Consider the following 26,424-nt stretch of genomic DNA (forward strand, 5'->3'; position numbering starts at 1 on the left):
CAGACGAAGCTAATCGCCGAAACGACAATCGTGATTCCCTGAAGCGATCGGGAAGAAATACAGCAGCAGCAGCAGCAGAGCAGCAACAAGGCAGGTGTGAAATTCGTCCAGTGGCAAGGTGTGTGGGTGTGCGTGCTTCCATTTCACGGACACTGCTCATCCTCCTTCACATTAACCACAACACACGCAGCCTTTGTACAACCTCCGACAAAATGATGTCACGGCTAAAGGCTACAAATTCATACAGAAAAAAAATAACGTCACTTCGACAAAAATGTACATTCACAAACACGTTGAACGTCTCGTCGTATGTTCGAGGGAGCCAATGGTGAAAGCGGCCATCGTGAAAGCCGTAAATTCTAACGTGGCGACGACCGACGATTTCAGATTCCAGTGGGGGGGGGGGCAATTGCCCCCCTTCGCCGCTCCGTCTCGGGACTGATGAGCAAAACGACTTCACTGCACTCGGCGAGCCGGAGACGGACGAGAGGAGATGCAAACAGGTGAGCCGGAGTGTTGTCTCCTTAAAACAAAAAGAGTGTTCACGTCGATGTCGATTTTTTTTTTTTACGCTCCCACCTCGCGCCGCGCAAGCGAGGACAGCTCCGGCGGGGCTGAACCGAGCACTCGTGGGATATAGTTTTATAGATTTGAAGTATTCGTGACTGCAAGGATCCATATTCTTTGATTCTTTCGGTAATGTCACGTAGGTAACAAAAAAAAATGAAAACAACTAAATGAAATCACGACGTTTCGGAGGCAACACAAGCTTCCATCATCAGGTGGCATTGTCACAGCAAAACCACTCACTGCAGTCATTTTTGCTGTGACAGTTCCACCTGATGACGGAAGCTTGTGTTGCCTCCGAAACGTCGTGATTTCATTTAGTTGTTTTCATTTTTTTTTACCTACGTGACTTTACCGAAAGAACCAAAGAATAGTTTTATCGTTTTGTGTGCGTGTGGCCAAAGCAGTCCTCGCGTGGGGTGCCTCTGTAACTGGGTTCGCTCATCTCTTCCCCCGGCAACTCGGTCAATTGAAGCAACTGGCGGGACCCCGGGGTCCCATCACTGCCCCGGGGTGGGAAAAACCGCGTAGCGACACGAGTCTTGCCTTACCGACAACACAACTAGCGGTCAATCGATTGGCCTCGTCGAGAGCTACTCGGGGACACTAAGTTTCGTAAAAAGTTGACAAATTACACAAACACGTTAGATTCACTGCCTGCGGGGGGCAGGCGGGGCTCGCCTTGGCAAAGAAGCCGAGGACCGACGGCTGACCGGAGGGCGTCGTCGCCCCCCGGGGCTCGCGTTTGTCCGGTGGGGTGGCGCCCACCGTGTTGATCGCCACCCGCTGGCGCCTGCTGGCGCTTGTTGGCGCGAGTCTGGGCGGGCGGCGCGTTGCTGTCGGGATCACGTAGTGGGGCGGACTGAAGAAAAATAATAATTATTATTATTGATCCGATTTTTGTGGGACCCCGGGGTCCCGCCAAATGATTCAATTGACCATCGTTCAACCGAAGAGCAGAGGTTGACTGTGTTGGCTTTTCAAAAATGTTACGGCCCAAAACAAAATTGCAAGAGGTGAAGAAATAAGCAAAACCCCGCGAGCCACATAAGTTGTCACCACTGCCTCGTCAAGAAGGGCAGTTGCCTGACGTTTCAGGCAACTGCCCTTCATCAGCATAGGAAGATTTAATGATAAATGTGGCACGTTCTTGTTTCATATGCACTGTATGTGTGCTTTATGTAGCGCAACCAAAATAGCCCCTTGAAAGTTGCATTTACCCGTAAATTGTACAATGATGCATTGCGCAGTGCAGCGTGTTGTGCGAGACATGTATACAGGACAACCCACGTATAAGATACTCGACTCTTATAATAAGGGAGGACAACAACACTTAATTCAAAGACTCTGCACGTCTCCCACCAGTCTCAATCGACTTGGTAGAGCTTTTAAACTCTCTTTTGATGAACTGTGTTCGACAGAACCGGCCTCATTTGCGTACGACATTCAGCGACGCGTAAGATGAAGTTGTTGATATGGCGGGGGGGGGGGGGGGGATATATCACTCGAATCCGTGGGGCATTTATAAATGGATGGGACCTGTGTACACACGACGCAACGGAAATTATTCACCGAAATTGAAAATGCGGCCCAACATCGCAATGCCAGGACTCCGACACATCGGTAAAACAAAAAGTGTCGAGAGACTCGGTGAGGCATATTTTACGAGAAAAGGTGCGACATTTATACAAAAATCAGGGTCTTCAATAAGTACCTACGAAAGTAAACGTTGCAAAGCCACGTGCGTACCGCTAACATAATCAAGAGGCACTCGCGACTCGTCGGCAAATTTCTCACACGAATGTTTTATTTTAATCGTATATATTTTAAATGCTGAACGGCAGAAACATGCTTCCATATTGCCATTATTGTTCCGGTTTAAAAAAAAAACACAAAAAATAAACTTTGAAGTGGTTTTTAAAAACGTTAATTACAATTTAACAATATACACTTAACAAACCAACGATCCATCGCCGCGAGCAAAGGTAAGAATGAAACAGTGTAATGACGCGCAGAATCCGGAAAAGGAGCACATTCCACCGCCACCACCACCGGGGATTTGCGCGTTCACGCCTGCCGCATCGGAAAGATAAATATGATCAAAGAGAGAGAGATATTAGGAAATACACACGCCGTTGGTTCTGAACTGTTACGAGACATTCATTTCCCCAGCCTCTGCCACACATTCCACCTGAAACACAAACTAAGGAAAAAAATCAATGTTAACGCTGGCCCGGCTATACAGCACGGCAACAACCCCCCCCCCCCCCCCCCCCCAAAGACGATGATGGAGAAAGAAATAACGAGGCGACGGAGACGGACGTCGACCGCGGCCGACGCAGTTCCTCCACCAACTTTCAAACTTCCCCCAGCCTTGCTGTGAAGCCCCGTTTTGTATTTTCATGCGCAGGGAATTCGGGCGGAGCGGCGCTGCCGATGACGGAGAGAGGGAGAGGAGAACGCCGCACGAGTCGTGCCAAGCTGCCGTCGGGTCCCAGCGGTTACAACAGTTCAACGCACGCCTCCGTGGAATAAAACTTCGCGGCTCATCATCTCTCTCCCACATCCCCCCTCCACAGGGAACTCACCCGCTGCACGAAGAGGAAGCCTTCGGCAAAAACCGTGTGGTAGCGAACTGTGGGTTGTTGTTTTAGAAACCTCTCGCGCAATCTCAGGCCCTGAGCAACGGGTTTTCATTCTTCACTTTGTCCTCGGGAAAAAAAAAAAGTTTTAATGGGGAGAGAACATTTCGCCTTCCAACAAACACTTGCCGGCATGAAAGGTCTCGTACATACGTATCTACTTTTAACACGTAGGCTTTCGCAACGAACATCATCCCGAATATAGGTTTTTTTTGGGTTAGACCGTGTTAATATAAACGTGTCGTTAAACCCGCCACCACCCGACACAGCCAATTAGTAAGGTTTGTCACGTGAATAGAACATGTTGTGGTTTGGCTCTCCAACACACAACCGGTGTGCTGTACTAGTGACGAATTGGCACGTTCTGTTTGCGTGACAAACCGTACTAGTTGGTTGTGTCGGGTAGTGGTGGGTTTAACGACGCGTTTATACACATGCGATTTAACCCAAAAAAACCTAGATTGTATGTACGCATGCACGCAAGAACTGGCCTTGTGTAGAGCTTCATGAAGCCGACCACTGCTGCAGTTCTGAGCAAAGCGCTTCTGAGACGCAGCGCAGCGTCCCATCACTCGCCGTTTCTTCCCGGAATGGAATTTGTCGGCACAGTGTCACCGAAAGGATCAACTTTTCGTTGCATGCACACACACCGATGGTAATTTGTTTCGTGCATCAAATATTCTACAAACTTGATCGGATGGACACATGATCAGGTTTAGTGATTCCTCAAATCAGAAGTCAGACAACTTCTTTGCCTAATAATTCAAATATTTCCGTATATATGTGTGTATGTGTGATTGTGTAAAGGTAAAGGTGAAGCCCCGCAATTACTTCCTCGTGCCACTGCTGGCAGAAAGGCCTCCACAAGAGAGCTCTCCACAGGCAGATCTAGAGGATATGTTTGACCAACTATTCCACGCTGGCTGGACGTAGTGGAAGAGATAGTCACATGGGAATTGAACTTCTTTCGCCCCATACGTAGCCAACCGTGCGGATCACCGATGCGAGGGGAAGGACAACACTAAACAAAAAAACAGCACGTGGCCTGCCCATCGGCTGTGTGTGCGTGTGTCTGCGTGAATACATATTGTAAAACTATTGCAATTAAACAGGCTGGTCTTTAAATAGGAATGTGGAATTTCCACCACTGGCTTAGGATGGCTAAGGGATATGAGCAATGCCATATGCTTGTTTGAGCACTGGGAAACTTTAATAATGGTGTACCAAGTTATAAGTTGCTCGCATGCCGCATACCAACAAACGTTGTGACTTAACTTAATGTGGCAATACCATTATAATAGTTTACTCCGTAAAAAAAAACATTTTTCCAAGGAGGGTTATTGGCGACGATACATTACATCTGTCGAAAGAGACGTTAGGGCAGTGGCACGTGTTAATACCTCAAGGGAAAAAAATACTTGTGAAAAAAATCCACGTAACAATTTAAGCAAACGCGATTCAAATAAAAAAAACGACGATGCCAGGGCAATGATCACAAGAGACGTGGCAGACAATTTGTCTTCAAATGCGACCTTGCAGCGATCGTCCAAAGGTGACTGGAGAATCAATGGAGCCACGCTAGCTCCGATTAAAGGCATTGCACACAAAACTGGATGTGATATCAAAGCTTGGCTGTGCTCGGTTAAGTGTCAATAGCGCCGCTACTCGCCAAAAAGGTTGTATCAGAAAACCCACACAGAGAACAAAAAATGACACTTGCACCAAAAGGTGGCTTCTCGATATTAATTTACACATCCACAATAACAACCTTCCACCGACCACTCGCACAGCACCCCCTTCAACTTCAGAGCTTCGTGCAGACAGCTTGACCTCATATTGTGGCACAGCGCACACCGGGGGCGCACGGAGCCCCGTTTGGATGGAAGTAAAATATTTCATCGGAAGGAGATAGTTTCCGAGCGAGTTGCACTCACCCAACATGTACCCTCCTGCCAAGCCGTGCGAGTTGCCCGGCTCATTGCAGGGCAGCAGTCAATCTCTAATCGAGACTCTGCGCTACAGCGGTGAGTCATCAATCACGGCATGCCTCCCCCAACAGGGCCTTAGCCAAGTGGGTGGGAACGACAAAGATCCCCCCCCCGTGTAGCCTTAAACAGACTGTTGGGGTGAGTGTGGTGAGTGAGCCCTCTATGAAGGCCGGAATGCCACACGGCCGCCTTTGTCTCCCAAAGAGCGATGTTTACACATCGAACCAGGTACTCATTCGAGGCTCAAGGCTGGTTCAGATAATCGTTACTGGTGTTGGGCGTGAGCGGGAATCGAACTCGGGTCGCCGGATTCGTAAGCGCAGTGCGCCAACCTCTACACCGCCGCTCCCTGACTGTGGAATACCACCAACCCTCCACTCCTGACTATCCACCACCCCCCCAATCTAGTGCCGTGTTGGCTCCGGGATCCGCTAGAATGCACGGGCGAATGTTTAAATAGAAGGGTGTGCTGTCAACCAAGGTGTTTGAATATCGTAATGCACGCGGGATTCAAATGGCGTACAACATACGGGGGGCATAAATACGGGGGAGGGGCGGTTTATTTGTAAATATAAAACTTTGATCGGACCCCCTCTAGGCTGCCTAATACATCTGGCTACCGCCAAGCTCTGAGATTGTGAGCCACGTGAACGCCGGAAAAGGATTTCGATCACAAAAAAAACAAAATTTGTTCTCAAAAAAACACAGAATTAGAAATTAACTCTCAGGTCGAAGCTTGTGCAATGACCACCGTCACGTGGTTAAACAGCAGGAGTTAAAAACTAAACTTGAAGCCTTTCAGTTGGCCACATAATCAGTCCGCGTAATCTCCGGTTATCATGAAACGGCACGCAAAAGCGAGCAGCTAAAGTTGCGCGTGCTCGTGAAAAAATTTGGCAAATCCGCCTTTGTCCTCGCCAGACCTCACCGCAGAAACGGCGACGACACACCCGAAATTATTTCGCGTAACATTTCCCACTATAATTACAATGTTCCTTTAATTCCCTGATATATATATAGTTATTTTATTATTGTTGTTGCTAATCTCCCGGCTGTTACCGGGGGGGGGGGGGGGGGGGGGGGTGCCGTAACGAGCGAATACCCACTCACGAGTTGGTTTGTTTTTCTTCGCCACCGCCCGCCCGCCCGCCCACCCGCCCGCCCGCCCCACCGGCGTCAACTTCCGCTTGCAAGATAGACCGGGAGCGGAGGCGGCCGCGTGTCACGGCTTGGACATTTCGGATTTGCTGAGCGCGATGGCGAGCTCCAGATCCTCCTGCTCTTGCCGCTTCAGCCGATCGAGACGCTCCCGCTCCGCTCGCTCGCTCTCCCACGTGGCCCACGCCATCTGGTCCGACTCACTGCCGAACTGCTGGTCACAGCGCGCACACGCGCATACACGCATACACACGCATGCACACGCGCACACATACAAAAGCACAGGCGAGCGCACACACAAACACAATTATGCATGCGAGCGAGCGAGCGAGCACGCACGTGCACACGCGCGTATGATAGTGTACCCGCACGTGCATAGCAGTACACGCACACACATACGTAAATACGTAAGCGTACACAAGCGCACACACACACACACACACGCTCACATGCATGCACGCATGCCATGTTGGTACACGCACAGACGCACAAGCACGCAGACACACAAGCGCGCACACGTGTATTCAGGCGCGCATGTATACACACACACACACATATACATAAGCTTCCACACAAAAACAGGCACATGTACACGCAAGCATATGCTTGCAAATACATACGCACATGCGTGTATACAGTCCCAAGCACACACATCCATGCACATAAACATGAACTTGCAAACACAAAGACTACGTCGCCTACACTGGCTGTCGGGGCAGACACTTACCGACTGTGTAAAGAGGCTCTTAACAGCACATGTGGGGGTCGTGTGGGCAGCACCACCACCGCACACCTTTGTTTCCCCAAGTGCTGATATTACACACTGCACCAGGTACTCAGTGAAGGCCGAGTCGGCCTAGGGAAGGCCCAGGGTCAGTTTAAAGAACCACTGGTTGATGTTAACTGTGGCAAGGAATTGAACTCAGACCGCCGGGTTCGTAGCGCAGTGCGCTAACATCGACACGACCACTCCCCCCACACACAAAGACAAAGATCCCCCGTATAGCCTTAAAGAGACTGTTGGGGAAGGTGCTGTTAGCGAGCCCCTATGAAGACCGGCACAGCACACGAGGGGGTGGATGGCCAGCACCACGCTCAGCCGCCTTTGGCTACCCAGTGTGAATGTTTACACGCCGCACCAGGTACTCATTTGAGGCCGAGTCGACCTAGGACTGGTTCTGATCATCGTCACTGGCGTTTGCCGTGAGTGGGAATAGAATTCGGATTGCCCGGTTCGTGGCGCAGCGCGTTAACCACTGTCCCATCGCTTGCGCACGCGCCGGGCGAGCACACACAGGCATCCAACGGGCGGTGAGACGGGCCAGCGGTGGCAGCAAGTGTGCCAGGTTCACGGTTCGAATCCATCGGCTACCCCGATTAACACCGCCGCAGGGTGACATCAACGGTGACGGCACGTGCCCTCTGCTTCGCAGCGGACGTTAAAAGATCACGTCACGCGATTCGCTGCGCTGGCAACTATGGCCAATATTTACCGAATGTGAAAAAAAATGTACCCACAAATTCCTCGATTGGAATAACACGTAGTGATCAAATTATTGCCCTCTGTTGCAAACAAAATAAACTTTGGCAGGCCCTTCCTGAAAATGGTCATGGGGCTCGATGAGACTTCCCTTCGTTAACGAGCGGAATCGTAACAATAATGATCAAACACACACAGGCATGCACGGACTATCACTCCCAGCCACATACCACTCACACTGTCAGGCACCGCCATCATTCACCAATGCACTTATGGAGCCAGGGTAGTGCAGCTAAATGGGATAACGCATATCTGCGCTCCCTCTCTCTCGCGCATTTGTGAAGAAGGGTTCTCCGCGCTACAATATTGCCAGTGATTATAACGCCGATACGCTCCTTGAAAATGTTTTCATACTGTGCATCTCAAAGGCCAAAATGAGTCCAACTTTGCAAACCTGGATGGCGTTCACTGCTGTTGGCAGTCAAGAACCAGAGGTGAAATGTAACACAGAACAGCCAATCTTCCCTTAACAAACATTGGTCGTACTCATTTTAATTCACCCTAAGAGAGACGGGCGGGCTGACATGAACCACCAAGGAAGATTTTAACTTGCAACCATTCCATTGTGTATTCGGACACTCCCTTCACAGTGCCGCGTCAATGAATATCAGATATATATATTTTAATGTGTTTCGTTTGTTGTCCTTCCGCCGTACCTCCGATTAGCACGGTTGGCTACGTACGGTGCGAAAGAAATTCGAGGTATATACACACATACACCTTCATGTCGTATTCTCTTGGGACGGAAACTAGAATTGAGGTGGCCGAAACATCACATCGAAACGCCACAGCAGAGCACTGACCCGATGGTACTGCTGAGATCCCGTGATCGAACCTGGCTTCAGCTACCCGTGATTGACACCGTGATCTGAAGCGTACCGCGAGGAAGCAATGACTGGGCCAGGTCAAAAAACTAAAATGTGGCTTCTTTTCATAGTAACTGGTGAATTGCAATTCCATGAACGTGTGCATTCAGTGTGATTGGCACGGGTGTGGCCCCTAGTGTTACTTCCTGCCTTTAGAAACGTGTGTATGGGGGAATTTGGCTGCTGCCATTTTCAACAAGATAAGGGGCTTGGTTGAGCTATCATGTGGGACAGGTCGCTTCTGAAAAAGGGCTATAAGGCTCAGTGGGCCTGGTAAAATAAATAAATATTTCGGATCTTTTAGTTCATCTTCTGTGGCCGTCTCTGACACAGGGTGGTGCACCGCTATCTGTAAAGGTTCCAAATGGATATATTTGTTTCGGGAGGCGATGCCGAAAAACATAATTGTCACGATTGGTCGATAAGGCACAACAACAAAAGACCGCGATTCAACTTGAAACACGGCAAGCAAAATAACAATGCGGTTTTTAAGCGTCCAGACAGACGCTATAAAACCGAAGGGGCCAAAACGAAAAAGACGCCGCTTCTTAATGGACTCCTGGCTGCGGCTGAAGAACGCCGCCTGACTTATCCCACCACTTGCCGCTCATCAGATTCCTCCGGAGGGGGAGACGAGGCAAAATGTGTTAATCTATCTACAACTTTTCACATCGCCGCAGACGAACAAATGTTCAGTCAGGTGCCAACGACAACAAAACGAGGATGGGGGGTGGTGGAGGAGGGGGGGGGTGGTGGAGGAGGAGGGGGGGGGCGAACGCAAGCGCTGCGGAAAAAAAACATGTCCCGGCGCGTCGTGATGACTCGGCAGCTGCAAATGTAATTTATTTTCTCCCCGCACTTTGTTTGAATTGCATTTGTTGTTGATGTTTGTACGCATCTTACGGTGCTCACATTTGCCGAAGAGGAGACGGAAATAAAAGGCGAGAGTTAAACACGCGGCAAGGTAACGGGGGAGTCGGCGGTGGAATGGAACGCGTCCGAGCAGCACGTCCCCCAAGGAGATGGATGGATGCATGACATCAGCTCGTCTGAGTGTAGGTACTCGGTGAATTATTACATCGTGGTCGCTGGCGCCCCCTTTCGATAGCCCTTTAATCCAGCAGTGGATTGATCATGCCTGATGTTGCTGGCGACGACGATGATGCATAGTGCATGTATGTGTGTCGCAGATGAGCAGAAAGATTGCATGAGGCGGTCACTTAATACCAGTATTATTTTAAACCATTTTCAATCCACTGCTGGATAAAGCCCCCCCCCCCCCCACCCATGCTATGTCAGGCGTAGAGTTGTCTGACCGTACTTCACCATGCTGGTGAGTATGGGTAGGTAATGAAGGGCGCCCAGGACCGGTTTGGATATCGCTCGCGACTTCTGTCAGCCATGGCCACGAATCCCACTCAAGTTGCTGGGTTGGTGGGGCGGCGCGTGCCAACTGCTGCGCGAATGTTCACCACACACGTGGCACGTATCGCAAGCGCACCAGACGACGTAAGCCGACATTCGCCTGGAGTCGTCACTGCATCCCACTTGTGCATATTCAAACAGGGGGCCACAATCCACTACTGATCCAGTTCAAAGCTCCGCACAGATGGATTCACAAAAACCACCTACTGGCTCTCGTCTCCTGGTTACCCCTTGCAGCTCAGCCGAAGGGTTCGAGAGACTTTTCATTTTCAACCTCGGCTTTTCAAACCCACTCTCCGCGACCTGGGTCTCATCCGCCTTCCGATGTCCACGGAGAGCAATGCAATTTGGTGGTGGTCCTCTCGTGATTTGGTGGTCTCGTGATTTGGTGGTGATCTCGTTATTTGGTGGTGGTCTCGTGGTTTGGTGGTGGTCCTCTCGTGATTTGGTGGCCATCTCGTGATTTGGTGGTGGTCCTCTCGTGATTTGGTGGTCGTCTCGTGATTTGGTGGTGATCTCGTGATTTGGTGGTGGTCTCGTGATTTGGTGGTGATCTCGCGATTTGGTGGTGGTCTCGCGATTTGGTGGTGGTCCTCTCGTGATTTGGTGGTGGTCCTCTCGTGATTTGGTGGTGGTCCTCTCGTGATTTGGTGGTGGTCTCGTGATTTAGTGGTGATCTCGTGATTTGGTGGTGGTCCTCTCGTGATTTGGTGGTGGTCCTCTCATGATTTGGTGGTCGTCTCGTGATTTGGTGGTGATCTCGTGATTTGGTGGTGGTCTCGTGATTTGGTGGTGGTCTCGTGGTTTGGTGGTGATCTCGTGATTTGGTGGTGGTCCTCTCGTGATTTGGTGGTGGTCTCGTGATTTGGTGGTGATCTCGCGATTTGGTGGTGGTCTCGTGATTTGGTGGTGATCTCGTGATTTGGTGGTGGTCCTCTCGTGATTTGGTGGTGATCCCGTGATTTGGTGGTGGTCCTCTCGTGATTTGGTGGTCGTCTCGTGATTTGGTGGTGGTCTCGTGATTTGGTGGTGGTCTCGTGATTTGGTGGTGATCTCGTGATTTGGTGGTGGTCTCGTGATTTGGTGGTGGTCCTCTCGTGATTTGGTGGTCGTCTCGTGATTTGGTGGTGGTCTCGTGATTTGGTGGTGGTCTCGTGATTTGGTGGTGGTCTCGTGATTTGGTGGTCGTCACGTGATTTGGTAGTCTCGTGCGCAGGAGTCCGATGGGAGACTTGCGTTTGCAACGCAAACTCGAACGGTACTTGTGCATGCCAATACACGCTCTGTCTCCACGTGCGCTATATTCCATTAAACCCGATTGTAGGGGGGGTGGGGGGATGGGCAAAGCTTTCTTCAATTAACACACCAGCAGGGAACCCTGCAAAGGACATTGGCGCGTCTCTCGCATTTTTTCACATATGCGGTGACGCTGCGGTCCATATTATTTGGAAAAATTAGCAATGGAATTGTCACGCCAAAGTCCTTTAGTTTATTTATACACAGGGTGCAAGCCTAAACTTTCTGAGGATGGGGATAATAATGCCGTGCAATGACTCGCTTCGTATTGTTCTGTTTTTTTTAATATAGCATTTCCAAACACGACTGCAATAATGCTTTTGATTTAAAGCTTTCGTGACTGCAGTAATTCATATTCTTAGTTTTATTTTGCTGTTTCCCTTCAATGTGACTTTACCGAAAAAACTAAGAATATGCAATAATGCTGTTATGAAATGTATTCATAAATAGTTGGGCAAGAAAACAAAACTTTACTGAGGTGTTAAACAAGAAATTAAGCGAATGCAAGCTTATTGGACGATATTTTTGTTTTTCCCACCGGAATGATAACGGGGCCCTCTGGTCAGTACCGTAGTAACTATAAAACTACTATTAGTATTTTACAGGGTGGGTAGGAAGCAGGCCTAATCCGAACATCACTCGCCACAGGCGACCGGGTTCAGCGGCTCACCACTTGGTCTTCTCGCGCGATAACTCTTTCAAACCTTCTCATCAGAGAGCCACTATTTTTACGTACACATAAGTGCGGTAGCGTAGCTACACTCCCAATGGAAGGCAAACCGTACGTTAACGGAGAATTGGCATTCCTATTCGAATAACGCGCGGAGACCGAGCGCGTTCCAATCAACTGAAACACAAGTCCGGCCGGCGCTCTCAGGACAATTTGGTTTAGCTTTTAATTAAAACGTCTGCGGGGGTGGAGAAACGAGCCGCGATCGCTCGCGTGAACGCAGGGCGGCACCCACGCCGCCGCTGGCCCACGCCCCGTTGAGCTCCGAGCGCGCGACTAAACGAGCGCAGCAACTCCAGCCACCCCCCCCCCCCCGACCCCAGCGCCACGGGGGATTCACATTTCTCTTTTCTAATTCAGTCATTCATTCGCCCCCACGCCCCCACGCCCGTCTACCCCCCCACACCCACCCCCCACGCCCCCACCACCTAAAATATATATCACCATCATCATTGGCTAAGGTCAACCCGCTTCCAAGTCGCACGATCCTGCGGTGTAATAGTCCACCTAACACCCAACAAATACATGTACATATACTGCTTTAGAATGGCTTAAATGCAATACCGTAACGCTGTGTTAAATCCTACAGGTAATATGATCAATGAAGATAATCAAAACCAAAGCGTCTCCGTGTGTACGCGAATTATTACCAGCGATGCACCGAAATTAAAACAGCGCTGCTCCTTTTGGTGTTCAAATTAGATTTACAATTTGCGTATCGCGTGAAAAACGCACAAACAAATAAAAAAACAAAAGGCGAATGACAACGGAGTGTTTTGCAATTGCGCACTGGGTGGTGGTGAAACAAGGGAATTGAACGTTTAATATCCAAAAAGGGGCCTGAAAAACTGCAGCAGGCCCTGAAAAAACGTAAATCCGGTGCTGCGCGGGACACAGTGGAGGGGAGATGTCGTGCGGTGGGGGTAGCGAGGCTACCACGCCGCTGGAGGCTCGAAGGTCACGGCAATAAAGAACGCAGAGAGGGCTCCGCATTGGGGCAATCGACATCGTCTGAGCCGCGTTAGGGGGGAGGCCAAAGGTCAGCCCAGAGATTCCCCGCGCGCTTGCGCCCAATGGAGAGATGCCCAATAAACGCTCCCAACTCCGCGCCAAGGAAGAGTTTCCAATTTAAACATTTCTGACGTCAGATTTTTTGCATTTTTAAAATATATTTTTTTTCATTTTTTTGTTGTCGTTGCAGTTTTTACATCCAAGTATTAACTTAACGTGCCCGCGTGCTTACATCGTCGCATACATTGTGGTCGGTCCGAAACAAAACTTTTTTTTGGATCAGAAATCTTCCATTCAGGCCCGATTTTCTGATATTCCAGATCAATCCGAAAATATGGATCACTCCCCTAGCCTGCACACACCCAAGCAACTCGCTTTGCATTGGGCACTTCGCACCCATCGGTGGACCTAATTGCTTGAACGTTCGCCTTGGTGGTTTTTTGCCTTGATTTTTTACTAGCTGCAATGTGTGTTCTTTGTAAGGGAGCAGTGTCGTAGCAGCAAGCGCACTGCGCTAAATGGCTCGCCATCGAACAAAGACGGTCACCGCATCACGTCCCTTTCTGGTGCGCTTCTGCGGCCGTCTGGAACGCTCTTCCTACCCGATATTAGGAACCCACTGGAGGCTATGCACTTTTAAATCGAGGTTGAAAACGAATTTCGTTAGAACTGCTTATTGTGTTTAGTTTGTTGTCCTCCCACACCTCGGATGAGCACGGTTGGCTACGTATGGTGCGAACGAAGTTCAACATATATATAAAACATACTGCGCTATGAACGCGATGACCCCACTTTGATTCCCAGCCACGGTGAGCATCAACGGGAGAGCGATATCTGAACCTGTCATGGGTTCCAGACCCTCCCCCCCCCCCCTTCACCAACCCACATTGGGCCAGCAGAGTGAAGTATGGTCATACAACTGCAATGGCCGACTGTGAGGAGGCCTTCGTTCAAGCAGGGTATGAAAAAGGTATCTCAATTATTGCTTGTTTATTTTAGACATTCAAAACACTCTATAACAAACTGCCTCCATGAGATGGCAGGGGAGAGGGGCCTTCATCCAGGGAGTGGACTGCAAGAGGCCTGTGGTGACGATGTTTTTCACACCTGCGGTTTTTATTTGTGTACCGTTTGGAATGCTGGAGCTGGGTGCACGAGTAGCCCTCGATGCACACACTCACAAGATCGTGGGCCTAAATCTCGGTTTGGCGGGGGTTCAACTCAGCCTATTATCACCATCCCACGCCAATAAAACGAGTACCACAACAATGTGAACATTTCCCCACGTGGTCGGGTTCGCCACTGGAGATTAACTCTTTCCCATTTCCGACGAGGTACGTGGCACGTCATCCGGTTTTTCTTCCGATTCGGAAGTTAAAGGCCATGCGGGAGGGGCGGGAGGGGCGTGCGTGCCACAGTTTGGCGCCAGCAATCATGGAGTGGCGGTAGTGTCGCGACAGTTCTCTGCAGTGAGTACAATGTCTTTAAAAGACAACGGCGCTATGCCCCTCTCTGAATAAAATTGATGCTGACCGCTTACGCGTTCCGACATTCAGGGTTGAACGGGACCCACCACGCTGCAACTTGCAGACGTCTCGCGACGGGAAAGGGCTTTGAGTAGATAGGTGCACTTTGACGTACTTTAGAATCGGCATGAATATAGCCATTGTAGTATCGCTGAGTCGAAGTAATTACTCTTGCCAATAATCTTGATATTTCATTTAGTCGAAGCACCTTGCTCGAGAAGTTCTTTAGTCTGTTACGAAGCTCTAGGAGTCTGGTTAAGATGCTGTCATTTTTAATTTTAGCTTTTAACATGTGCTTTTAAAAAAAAATTCAGACATTTAGGTCTGGATATTGGTTGTATGCAATTGGAAAAGGAAATGCTCGATTGATGTAATAAATTAAAATGTAAAAAGCCTAATTACACGAACCCGCGATCATAAACACGCAGAGCAAAACACAAATAAAAATACTGAAACCTAACATTTCCGGCTGCCAAAACAAAACATGTGTAAACGTGCATGAATAATGTGCATTTAATGGTGTATTTGAAGTTCGTCAATTTGTTGCATTTATATATTTCGTCGTAAATCTAAATTCGTTTGCATTTTGAAATGAACAACTTATCTAATCGAATTAATGCTTTGGATTTTTGTTGCAGACCATCAAACGTCACATTCCCAGTTACAGTTTTTGCATTTGAGCTCAGCTCAACAATGCCCGCCTGTAAAAAAAAAAAATGCTTGAAACGCAAACTGGCCTTGCGACTGTCGCAACATTCGCAAGGTCATGCGTGCCTCAAATGTGGGATTAAGCAATGCATGCGTGGACCGCGGAACACTGGAAGTGGTCACACAATGCCAGCAAACAAACAGCAAGGTCGAATATGGTTCGTGCGTACGGTCGTGCCGCACCGTCGCCTGCAACCGCAAGCGTTTTCCCCGGCATTGTAGAAGAACCAGGAAAGCGCGCGTACGAACACGCGTGGCTGGAAAGCGGAGCGCGCTCGCGCCTAGCAGTGGAAAAATACATTCCTACATTCGTTCGGCACACAAGCCCTACAAAAAAAGTTCACGTTTCCATCTGCCTTTTTGTACTTGGTCGCATTCTAAAAATTAACCGGGGGAGGTTGAACTAACAAAAATATTCAACGTGTGCGCGAGAACATTTTTTCACGTCTAAACATGCGCACCAAAGACGTATCGCCTTTCACAAGTTGGGGGAAACCCGATGAAGAAAATTCGAGTCGCAAGATGGGTGAAAAAAAGTGCGGCGTGTTTTTTTAAACTACCCCTGTCGTTGCGCAATAGAGATGTCTGTCAGTGATCTGGCAAGCGTTGATTTGGCAGGCCGGACTGTACCACTTATGCAGGAGGGAAGTCAATGCCAAGGTGAAGCTTAACAAGTGAGAATTATCAGCACACATTGTTAAGCATGAACTACAACTGACGCCATACGGAACGCGTTATCCAGAAATAAAAAAACACATGCCAACACATCCTAATGAGAGAACCTACAGTTGGCAAAAAAAAATGCTTCAATTAAACAAAACGAATAAAATAAAATGTGTCGACAATTAAAAGTCATCAAGGACCCAATTAAAGGGCAACGTTAAGCCATCTTGTCAAAAATGTGAAAACTTTTCGCGAAATCTCAAAATGCGTTGCTCTATCTTGCGATGTTTATACGAACACATCTAACGAGTTATAACACTTGATTGTATTGCAAGCTAATTCTGACTACTTTTTTTATTTCAACAATAGTCAGCGTTTCCGCACGCGCCATTAATAGCAGGCGCCTGGCAATTAAGGACAGCGTGCAGCTTGTGCGATTGTATGGAAGGATTTATCACGAGCCGGATAAAATAGAAAAAATAATAATACATACATACAGGCTTCCCTCGCTTCATGTGGTCATAGCAGTAGATGCATTCCAAAACATGGCACACAAAGCAAACCAGCACGATACAGCTGCCTGACGAATAGCGCGTACGGTACACACAAACAATGCTGCGGCCACGTCCGCCGGCATAGCCGCGCACGAGTGAATTCAAAACACACGAGCGAATTTTGGGTCGAAATAGGTCAGCCGCATATATACACGAAATCGCACAAAGCCGACCAAAGCACCCGTAAATATCATTCCCCTTGTATAGGCCACAAGGAGTTGTGGGACTGACTAATGAAGGGACTTTCATTCATTTAATTGATTCCTTAAATCCTTAAGCACTGACCCTTGGCTGCGTCGGGTCCTTATTCATCAAGAGCCAAGGGAGGGACGTCAAGGCAGCCGTGCCACTGTGACGCTTGCTCTCCGGCTGTCACTTCTAATGCGGCATGTTTACCAGCGATGGAAGACTCCAGGCCTCACCGGCCAGGCGCGGCTCATCCGTCCGTGTCAACCGATCAATGGCACGCGCGCGTCGCGCTTTGTCACCCAATTTACACGCACACGGAGATGATCGGTGGACGACGGAAGACGGAGTGCGTGTCGCTCGCAAAGCGCCGAGTCGTACATCACTGATATCATCATCAGCGTGATCGTCCGTTGAGGAGCGAGGTGTCGCCTCGTGACGGATATGAGCCACAAGAGCTCAGCGCAAAGACCTCTAACCCCCCGCAAGCAACAAGTCGTAATTCAAAATGCTTTATTGCGCTCCGTCCCAGTCACCATCGGCCATTGTCTATGCACTGCTGGATGAAGGCTTCTCCCCCCCCCCCCCCCCCCCCGTAAGTACATTTGTAAAATGTGCTACTCCTGTAACCTAGGTTATCGCCAGTGCCGTCGCCACCCCTGTAGGTCCAGTGTCGTGATGGATTTTTGGGAAATAATTCAGGAGCAAATAAAAAACTAATCATTTGTTTTACCATGTGAAAAATTACATGGCAGTTTAGTTCATCTACTTATATGGCTTGCGGGCCAATGTTTTCCAGATGCTTTTTTTTTTAGCAAGATAATTCTGGACTTGTTTCAACTTCCGCGTTTCATCAGCAGTGCGTGGCCTCTGGAACGATTGCCGGGTTGTTCGTGGAATTCACACTGCACAAAATCACGCAAACCCAGTGAATGGCGTAACAGCTGAACCGCCAGGCTCTTTAGTCACCTAACCATGAAGACAAAAACAAAACAGCGCCCTGGCGTCGGGCTCGAGCTAGATGAGGAGGGTTGTGTGCCGTTGGCTAATTATTTTCATACAGAAAGGTTTACAGAACACATTACATTGCATTGGGCCCGATGCATTCACACTCCACAACACAGAGGCATGGTTAGCACGCACAATAATAGCAACACGTACATTCAAATCCTGGAAAAACACATGGTAAACGAAGCACACATCAGGCAGGGAGACACTCAAAACTCGACAGGCACCTGCAATTGCACACCGCACAGAAGCACGCACATTCACGCAAAAATTTGATCGCACCGCGAGAAAAGAACACCACGTTCAGATCCGCATTAAGGTAATGATTTCGCATTTCAAAGTTGCACACAGGCACACAACAAACATTCGCGGACGCTACACAACAACTACAGGAGCACAAGCAGCGCATTCCCGAACCATGCAGACGTCTCGCTGAAATGCGCATGCTGCACACACGCACGCTCTACGCACGCAAGTGCCGCCGCCGTTAGAACGAAACGTGCCGGTAAAGATAAGGAACGGTCCGCATTTCAGTAGAGTCGCATGCAATTCAGTCGAGAGCGTACGTGATGTGCATGGCAGCAAGCGGCGCGAGGAGCGAATGTTATGCGGGGGTTGGTCGGGGGGGGGGGGGGGGCTCATGAGCAAAAAATCACGTTCGTGTTAGTTTCTTTTTTTTTTTACATGAGATTAGTGCACAGAGTTAGGGGTGGCATGGGGATGGGGGGCGGTAGCAGGAGCGTACGAATTACGCTCCCCAAACGGCACTGCGCGGCGATGAGCAGAGGAGACAGGAAGCATCGGTGTGTGGGGGGGGGGGAAGGAAGAAATGGTGCTGGAGAGAGTCAGAGCAAAGACATCGCCGGCTGTGACTTACGCCGAACCCCTTAGAGCTTTTGCCTGGCGCTGGCTGCGTGCCCGAGAATGGGTCGGTCCGGCCGCACCCTTCCTCCTCAAACCCCCCTCTAGAGTGAAATGGATCAGTCCCACCACCGAAAGGCTGGAAAGGGAGCGAGGCGTCTGATGCCTCGGCTCGCTTAGTGGGCGTGGACGTCCCTGCAAGACAAGTCCAGCGCACGCACGCGACAGGTCGTGTAGAGCCAGTGGTCCGGGAGGGGGGTGGGGTAGGGGTGGGTGGGTGGGTGGGGGGCGAAACAAAACCTCCAACAACACCTGGCAACTCCAACGATTGCTAGTACCGTCCGCATTTGTCGCTGGCTTTGTCAAAGAGAGGACATGCGATTTGGGTGAAAACCAACCCTGGCTGGGATTTCCGTTTGCTTTTCCTGTCGCTCGCCGCCGCCGTCGTCGCCACGGCGATGCGTTGGTTGCGCTGCGCCTCGCCTGCGGTAATGTCTCGTCGCTACTATCTTACCACTGATAAAAAAACAAACAACAACTTAATAACGTGCACGCGCATTGGCACACAGATGCCTTCGTCCACGTGTTCCAGATTTGCTGTCAGGCGCTCACGAGTCGAGCCAAGTGTCCACAGAGGACTCCTGAAACCCTCTCGTGGCTAGCAGACCTTGACATCGAGGCTGAGCTGAACATATTTGCCATATGCAGGAATAGTGAAGAACAGCTGGTGAACGCGCGGACGTCTCTTGCGCGGCACTCCGATGCGTTTTCAGATCGCGCCGCGTGTCGTTCAGCGCGCCGGAAGCTTCTTTCGATTCGTGTCCTGAAAAAGCTCCCAGGAAGTGTAGCGAAACATTGGACATCGTGCCGGACAACAGGCGGCACGCGAACCGAAAACGCAAAAAATCTAAGCCGGGGTTCTCGCTTTAATTAATTCACTGAATGGCACCTGTTTATAGAACTGTGCAGAAAGCCAGAATAGCTGGGATAGAAAGAGAAACCAATTGGTGGTGTTGAGCCTCGACAATGCGTGCCTTGACTCTGGTCAATGCTAATTGCATCGAATTTAGCTTCAATGTCTGTGAGGCTAAGCGTCCAGGTAAGCTGCGTGAGTGAGTTATTAAACCGCATGACAAGACCAACAAGAGCCATTAAATGTGTTTTTTTGTTCAGTTTCACCCAAATAGCACTCGCATTTAGCCCACGCACAAAGGCACAGCGGTTAAACATATGAGCACACCCAGATTCAAGCGCTACATTCATGCCGAACGAACACGAGTCACCGCGTTTAAAACACACATCGCCGCACCTGCCAGATGGAACCAATGGCAAGGGCATTTTTGGGGGCATTCGCAGTGCAAAAATTGTGAAAGGGCCCAATAGGACCATCGGTCTCCGATCTCAAAACAGCCTCAGCCGACAAGAACATTTGATGGATAACTTCCTCCCTTTGATCGAGACTGCAAAGCGCGCGATCGTGCGCACCCGTGTGTGCGCGCACTTACATAAGCGCTCGTAAATTCCACACCCACCTGCCTCACGAACAACGCTGCTGCTGCTGCCGCGGCTGCTGCGGCGGTATAACGCGCCAAACTTATTGAGTTTCACATCAAAACACGGGCAGGGAAACAATGCGAGCGTGCTGTGCGTGACCCCCGTCAACTTTTGTAAATCTTCTACCTTTCCGTTTTGTGTTGAGCAATTAACAGAAACAGTGGGCGCCGTTGCGCGTGGCTCTGAATCGCAGTGTCACATTTACGGTTAGAATGACGTTACATTGTGTGAAATCAAACAGACGCAGAGTTTTTTACAGATATATAGAGGCAGCTTTGTTAAATTCCATCACAAATAAATATATATTTTTTTTATTAACCCACACAAATTTCTTCGACTGGTCTATCAAGAGTGGTTGACGATGTGAAAAAGCTTAGGCCATGTAGGGAGATGCCCATGCATCTAAGGTGCAGCATAATCAAGAGCGGTCTTCTTATTTATAAGTTATTCCATTAATAAGTGGCTGCATTGGATTTGCAGTTAGTTACGCGATACCACAGTGACGGTGACATGATAGCCAATCACACAATGATGCACTGGTATGCTCAAACATGAAAATAACCAATCAGTGGTACATGATTATTAAATGGCCATGACCACTGCCTCCCTCCCCCCTCTAAAACGTTTAAATGCCACAAAGCTGAAGATATAATAATAATTGGTTATATTCAACAACAAGGGTCCCCTCTTCTTTTAAATGCTGATGAATGTTCCTTGGCAAAATAAGAATGTACCAGTGTCTCCGTTATCACGAATGAGGCACATTGCCCTGGTGATGTCTTTCAGGCAGTTTCATAAAGACCTGAAATCTGGAGGTGACTCTGAGGTGAGAGTGCTGTGGTGACACCAGCCCTGTGCTGAAAATATTTATTGTTTCGTACGGCTACTGATGTAGACGCAGAGCAACAACTACAATTTCACATTCAGGTGGTCAAGCCAAATAACCAAGTCAGCGGCAGCGGAGTGCATCGCTGCGATGTCTCCTTCGTATTTGTGGATCAGGGAATTGCGTCGTTACATGTTGTACGGTCGGGTTCTGGATGGCCAGTCGCACACTGGAGAGTTTTACATTTTCTATTTGTACATCAGGTATCCGCATCTGCTTTGGTTTGTGCAGTGAATGCGGTTTAGGGTGGACCGTGAGCTTCGTGGAAGATCAAACCCAGGGATCCTCTGTGTTGGGTCTTTCACAAGGTGGTAAAAATCAGGTTCTGCACTAGGAATAACTGGTGTCGCTAAAATTTGGTTTTGTACTTGATTTGGCTACATTTCCAGCGCTGTCAATAAAAATATATGTGATCGGTTTGATTGTCAAGTAACAATCTTCGCAGCAGTGGAAAGTGTTTTATTATATTATGTTCTATTTTTATTATTTTTATTATTTCCCTTCTACGTGACTTACCAAAAGAACCAAGAATATGAATCCCTGCAGTCACGAAAGCTTTAAATCGAAAAATGTTCCCCCACTGTGGAGAAGGTTACAAGGCCTCTTTGAAGGAGCTTTTGGACTCCCTGTGATACGTCAGCCAGGACACACCAACTACTGCACATGTGAGGGTACTGTAAATTAGAGGCCCACAATTTAGCCACTCTTGATAGTGTGTTGAAGGGAGAATTGCTCTCGGGCAAAGTCAGACATTACAAAGGTGCCTATCTCTGCTTATCTTTGACGCCAACAGAATTGATGTGAGGGCAGCGCATGGCTTTTCTGCAGAAGAATTACGTGCGGCTAGATGAAGGAGGTTCTCTTCCAACAGGCAGGTTGATCACGTTAAGCAAAAAGGGGGCTCATCCAAAAAAGCTAGCAGCAAAAAATGGCCGTGCCTCTCCAACAGGCACACACAAAAGCACAGGTGAAATTTTTAAAGCAGACCTTCGAGTCATTTAAAATTCCTCTTCTTCTGAACGACCTGCAAATGTGTGTCGGCACAAACACGCGCCACCTCACGAGAGGATCTACTAAAAAGCCGCCGTACAATTACATTGTTACATTTCGTTTGTTCAGAGCATTGTTCCTTTTGCCGCCCTTGAGTGCAGAGCACCACTCGTGCACTGAAGCGACGCTTTTAATGTTTCTGCGAGGCCACGGAAAGCGAGGCTGCGAGGTGACACGCGGCTACACGCTCAGAGTTAAGAAAAAAAGTCCATCGGCCGGGGCACTTTAAAGCAACGCGTTCACCGTTGCGGGAGGCCGAGAAGAGTGGGAATCTTAATGGGCCTTTGGTGGAATAATGCGTTTTAAATTAGAGCCATAATTGCGGCAAGCTTTCACCTTATTAGGCTTAGCGGGCAAGCAGCCTCGTGCAGGAAGAGCAGCGGTGTATGAGCATACTCGCACGCTTCAAGGAAAACTGTCAATTACCCGCAATTTTAAAAGCCCCGGCAATCTGGACACACGCTTGCGTCTACTTACGTGAGCATTTACGGACCGCGAAAGGAAAATATTTACAGGGTTCACGAAAGTTGTATTAGGATGGTAGATGTGGCATGCCGCACGGGCTCGGGAAGGGAGGACAAAAGCACATATGTGGTGTGCGCTGGCTCAATAAAACCGCACGAGACGACTGCGGATTCGCGCAGATGTTAGGATGTGCTGGCTCGCTTTCAGGGCCGCAGTAATTAACGTGAAAGTGGCATGATTCCATGCAAAAATGCTAATTTGAGGCGTAAATAGTGTTAACTGTGTGGCGCTCGGGGAATTGTTCATAGCTGAAAAATAAAAAAAAGACCTCGTTTTTTTTTCATTGTGAACATTGCGGCCCCCTTCGGGAAATATCAACTTTCTGGTGCACGGCTAAAGTCGGCGGTGGCTTTGAGAGACGTGAGAATGAACGCTAAAACGGACGTGAAATCTCACAAAACACAGCGATGAACCACTGCACACTGACTCATCTCAGCGGAGCCCGCTTTGCAGGAAAGACGCTCAAGAACTCAAACGGACGATGCCACTGATCAAGATCGAGAACGAGCCTGCGGATAAAAGCAATTCGTGATGCGAAGATGCGTAATTGAAGCCTGTAAAAAGTGGTACGCGGTTTTGCACGGAGCAACCGTGGAAGAATGATAATAATCCACGGAGCCAATCCGGGCTCCCACGTGTGCAGATATAAACGCGCGTCATTTTTCACTGCCGTGTACGAACACCAATTGAACCGTCGTATAAAATAAACCGTACAGTGTGCGTAGCTCATCAGAGACGACGTTTGTAAAATAGTTAAAAGGAAAATCAAATGCCAAACCACCTGCCGTCAATAAATCAACTGGGCATTTCCTGTCATTTAAACTATTCCACTTGAGCGACTTCTGCTTTTGAAAACTTATGAATTTAAATTTCAAAAATTACTTGATACTAAATTTAAAATGTAATCATCTTCTCTCTTGCAAGCCGAGGTTTTAATCGCGCACGCTACTTTTATTTCATGCCCCCATGCATTTTGAAAACGTGTCATCACTTTATAATGATGTTTACATTCGCTTTCAGGCTTTCTTTATTTGTGGCGTTTACTCTGTTAATTTGTGCAAATTATAACTTTGAAAAAAAAAAGAAGTGACACTCAAATTAAAACATCGAACACGCACGGCAAGACCCATGGTTGCGGTAATTAAAATGTGATGAAAATAAATTTACTCGATACGCACAAAAAAAACTAACATTTAAATCACCCAAAAGTTATTTTTTTCACACGAATAAAAAGACAAGCGCTTTTTTATTTACAATTCAACCACCGCACTATTTCAGCAATGCTCCGAGGGCACTTAGCACCCTTTCACCTGATGATTGGGGATGCGCACGTAGCATCGTGAGTGCGAGTGGCGCCGTACGCTCCACACCTCACGATAAAACGGCACGGGGGGGGGGTGTGGGTGACTAAACGGAGTAATTTAGTGGAGTTCTTTTTTTCCCACCGATGCTGAACAAATACCTTTATAAACATTTGTGAATGCCTCTATGAACGAAAAGCACACGCGGGCGTGCACACGTCGGCACAGTTGGGTACATTCACTCGCTTGTAAGGCGGCTCGTTAATATCAAATGCCGTTCAATCATCATGGTCATCGTCATCATCGACTCCCTCGCTCACAAACTGCAGTCCCTCCTTGGCACGACACGCTCCGACTTGGTGTAGAGAAGATGGATTCTATCTTAACGCTCCGACTTATCACGTCTGCCAATCAGGCACGCAAGGGCCGTGAGAAGGCAACCGCTTGCTGCGGTAGCTGCACCAGACTGAAGAGCCAATTTTTCACCGAATGTCGTCTCCGCTGATCATTAACGAGCGCATCACGGGGCAAATTTAATTCCGCGCCGAGGTGCCGGGAGTGAGCCGTAACCCAAGTGCTCGTTTCAGGTGCAACGCTCATTATACAATTTTCAAGCCCAGAGAGACTATCAAGTGATGGGTTATGCTGGACTGTAGCGGGCGAGCGAGGCTTTGAAGCCATCCTTGCCGGCTGCCGCGGCACGCGCGAACCTTTCGATGGAGCACCCGCGAGTTTCTCAGGCGCACGCGCGTAACCGGACGTAGTCAAGCACCACTACCGCGTAAGGGTTTTCCTCGGTTGCGTTTTGCAGCTCTGACGTGGTGCCTTCTGGTCGTGCCACGTGCTGCTTCGGCATGATTTCCGGGCACCGCACCAAAAACAAACAGCGCACGGCACGACACGAGGTGGCCCTTCGGGCGGCCGTTCCGTGAAAGGGGGGCGGGGCGTTACCGTCCAGCTGCTTTGTGGCGTCGGTAGAGTCCACCGCACGCCGTTACGTCCAGCGCCACGGGGGGTGGGGGGGGGGGGCGGGTTGGGGGTTGGCGGGCGACTCACCGGAGGAGGAGGGGGGTTTGGGCCGTGGTGGTGCGCTCCTCTTGGGCGGCAGGTTTGGCACGGACTCGCGAGAGCGGAACGGGTCGTCGCCGCCACCGAAAGCGCCGCTGCCAAACGGGTCGCCCGCAGCCGCCCCACCAGACGAGTCGGAGAAGGGGTCCGTGCTGCCGGGCTGCAACGCACGCAGCAGGAGCGGCTCATCAATATTACGACACGGTCATCGTCATCGCCATCACCGTGTACCATCTTTCATCACCATGTGTGTCTTGTCGTAACCGTCATCACCATCCACCATCATTGCCATCGTCTAGCTGATCATGATGATCATCACCATTATCATCACAATGATGATCTTCACCATCGTGTGTCTTATACCATCATGTGTGATAGCATTAATACCATCATCATTGTTATCATCATCAGCACAGCCATCATCACCAACATGTGCTAAATACATAATTATCATCATAATCAGTTCTCCATAATCAAAATAATCAAAAAATCTATAACATAACGATGATGATTATCATAATCTGAATACACATCAGAGTGGAACGGTAGTCCAGTGAGCTGCACTCTGAAACCAGTGACCTGAGATTTAAAATCTAGGCCACGGCTAACATCAGTGGCGAGTAAAATCTGAACCAGTCTTGGACATCCCCTTCACCTACAATCACCAAACCTCACGAGCCAGTGTGGTGAAGTATGGTCAATTAACTCCCAAAACCAAAAAGCAAGCAGACGCCTTCTTACAAAAGTGGATTGACAAAAACAAGCTTTAGGTTGTAATATTACAATGGTCATTTACATGACCATGATTAACACCATACCTACCATAATCACCCAGCAATGTCTATCCTTAACGTTCGTGACGTCAATCCACATCGACCAGCCCCCCTCATTAATATTCATGAGCAGGTGACGTCCTGCAAATGGACACCCCCCCCCCACTCATAATAATTAGCGGCTGACGTCACTCTACATGGGGGGCCGAGGCACCTCCTCCCCCCTCCTGGGCGTCAACTCACAACCCTCACAACAAAGGCAGAACCCTCCCGTCACGTGATCTCCGTTAACGCTTTTGAGACATCAAAGTAAAAAGGACGTCATCATGAACAAGGGATTATAAATCACGACGTTTCTGGAGCAACACAAGCGTCCAGAATCAGGTGGGGAAGACGGACGCTTGTGTGTGCGCCCGAAACGTCATGATTTATTTGATTTTCTACCTACGTGATGACTTTACCGAAAGAACCAAAGAGTATGTGTTCCTGCAGTCATGAAAGCTTCAAATCAAGATTAAGGGATTATAACCTTGAAATG

At 49.0% G+C, this 26,424-nt stretch overlaps 1 protein-coding gene across 6 annotated transcripts in view; it reads right to left on the reverse strand.

Moving 5' to 3' along the window:
- Window positions 1–2,353: 2,353 nt before the first annotated feature.
- The window catches only part of EPS15L1 (epidermal growth factor receptor pathway substrate 15 like 1), a 114,222-nt gene continuing 90,151 nt past the window's right edge, over window positions 2,354–26,424 (reverse strand). For 3 of the 6 annotated variants that reach the window (XM_032970730.2, XM_032970732.2, XM_032970733.2), the window contains exons 22-24: window positions 25,102–25,273; window positions 18,746–18,924; window positions 2,354–6,569 (exon numbers count right to left, since the gene is read on the reverse strand). In XM_032970730.2, coding sequence (XP_032826621.1) covers window positions 6,420–6,569; window positions 18,746–18,924; window positions 25,102–25,273 — 501 coding nt within the window. In that variant the 3' untranslated portion in view covers window positions 2,354–6,419. The remainder of the gene's footprint in view (window positions 6,570–18,745; window positions 18,925–25,101; window positions 25,274–26,424) is intronic. The other 3 variants (XM_032970731.2, XM_032970734.2, XM_032970735.2) reach the window with 3 other exon arrangements.

This window comes from Petromyzon marinus, chromosome 44 (assembly GCF_048934315.1).
Source record: "Petromyzon marinus isolate PM22_M1 ecotype Great Lakes invasive population chromosome 44, UKy_Petmar_22M1.pri1.0, whole genome shotgun sequence".
NCBI lineage: Eukaryota > Metazoa > Chordata > Hyperoartia > Petromyzontiformes > Petromyzontidae > Petromyzon > Petromyzon marinus.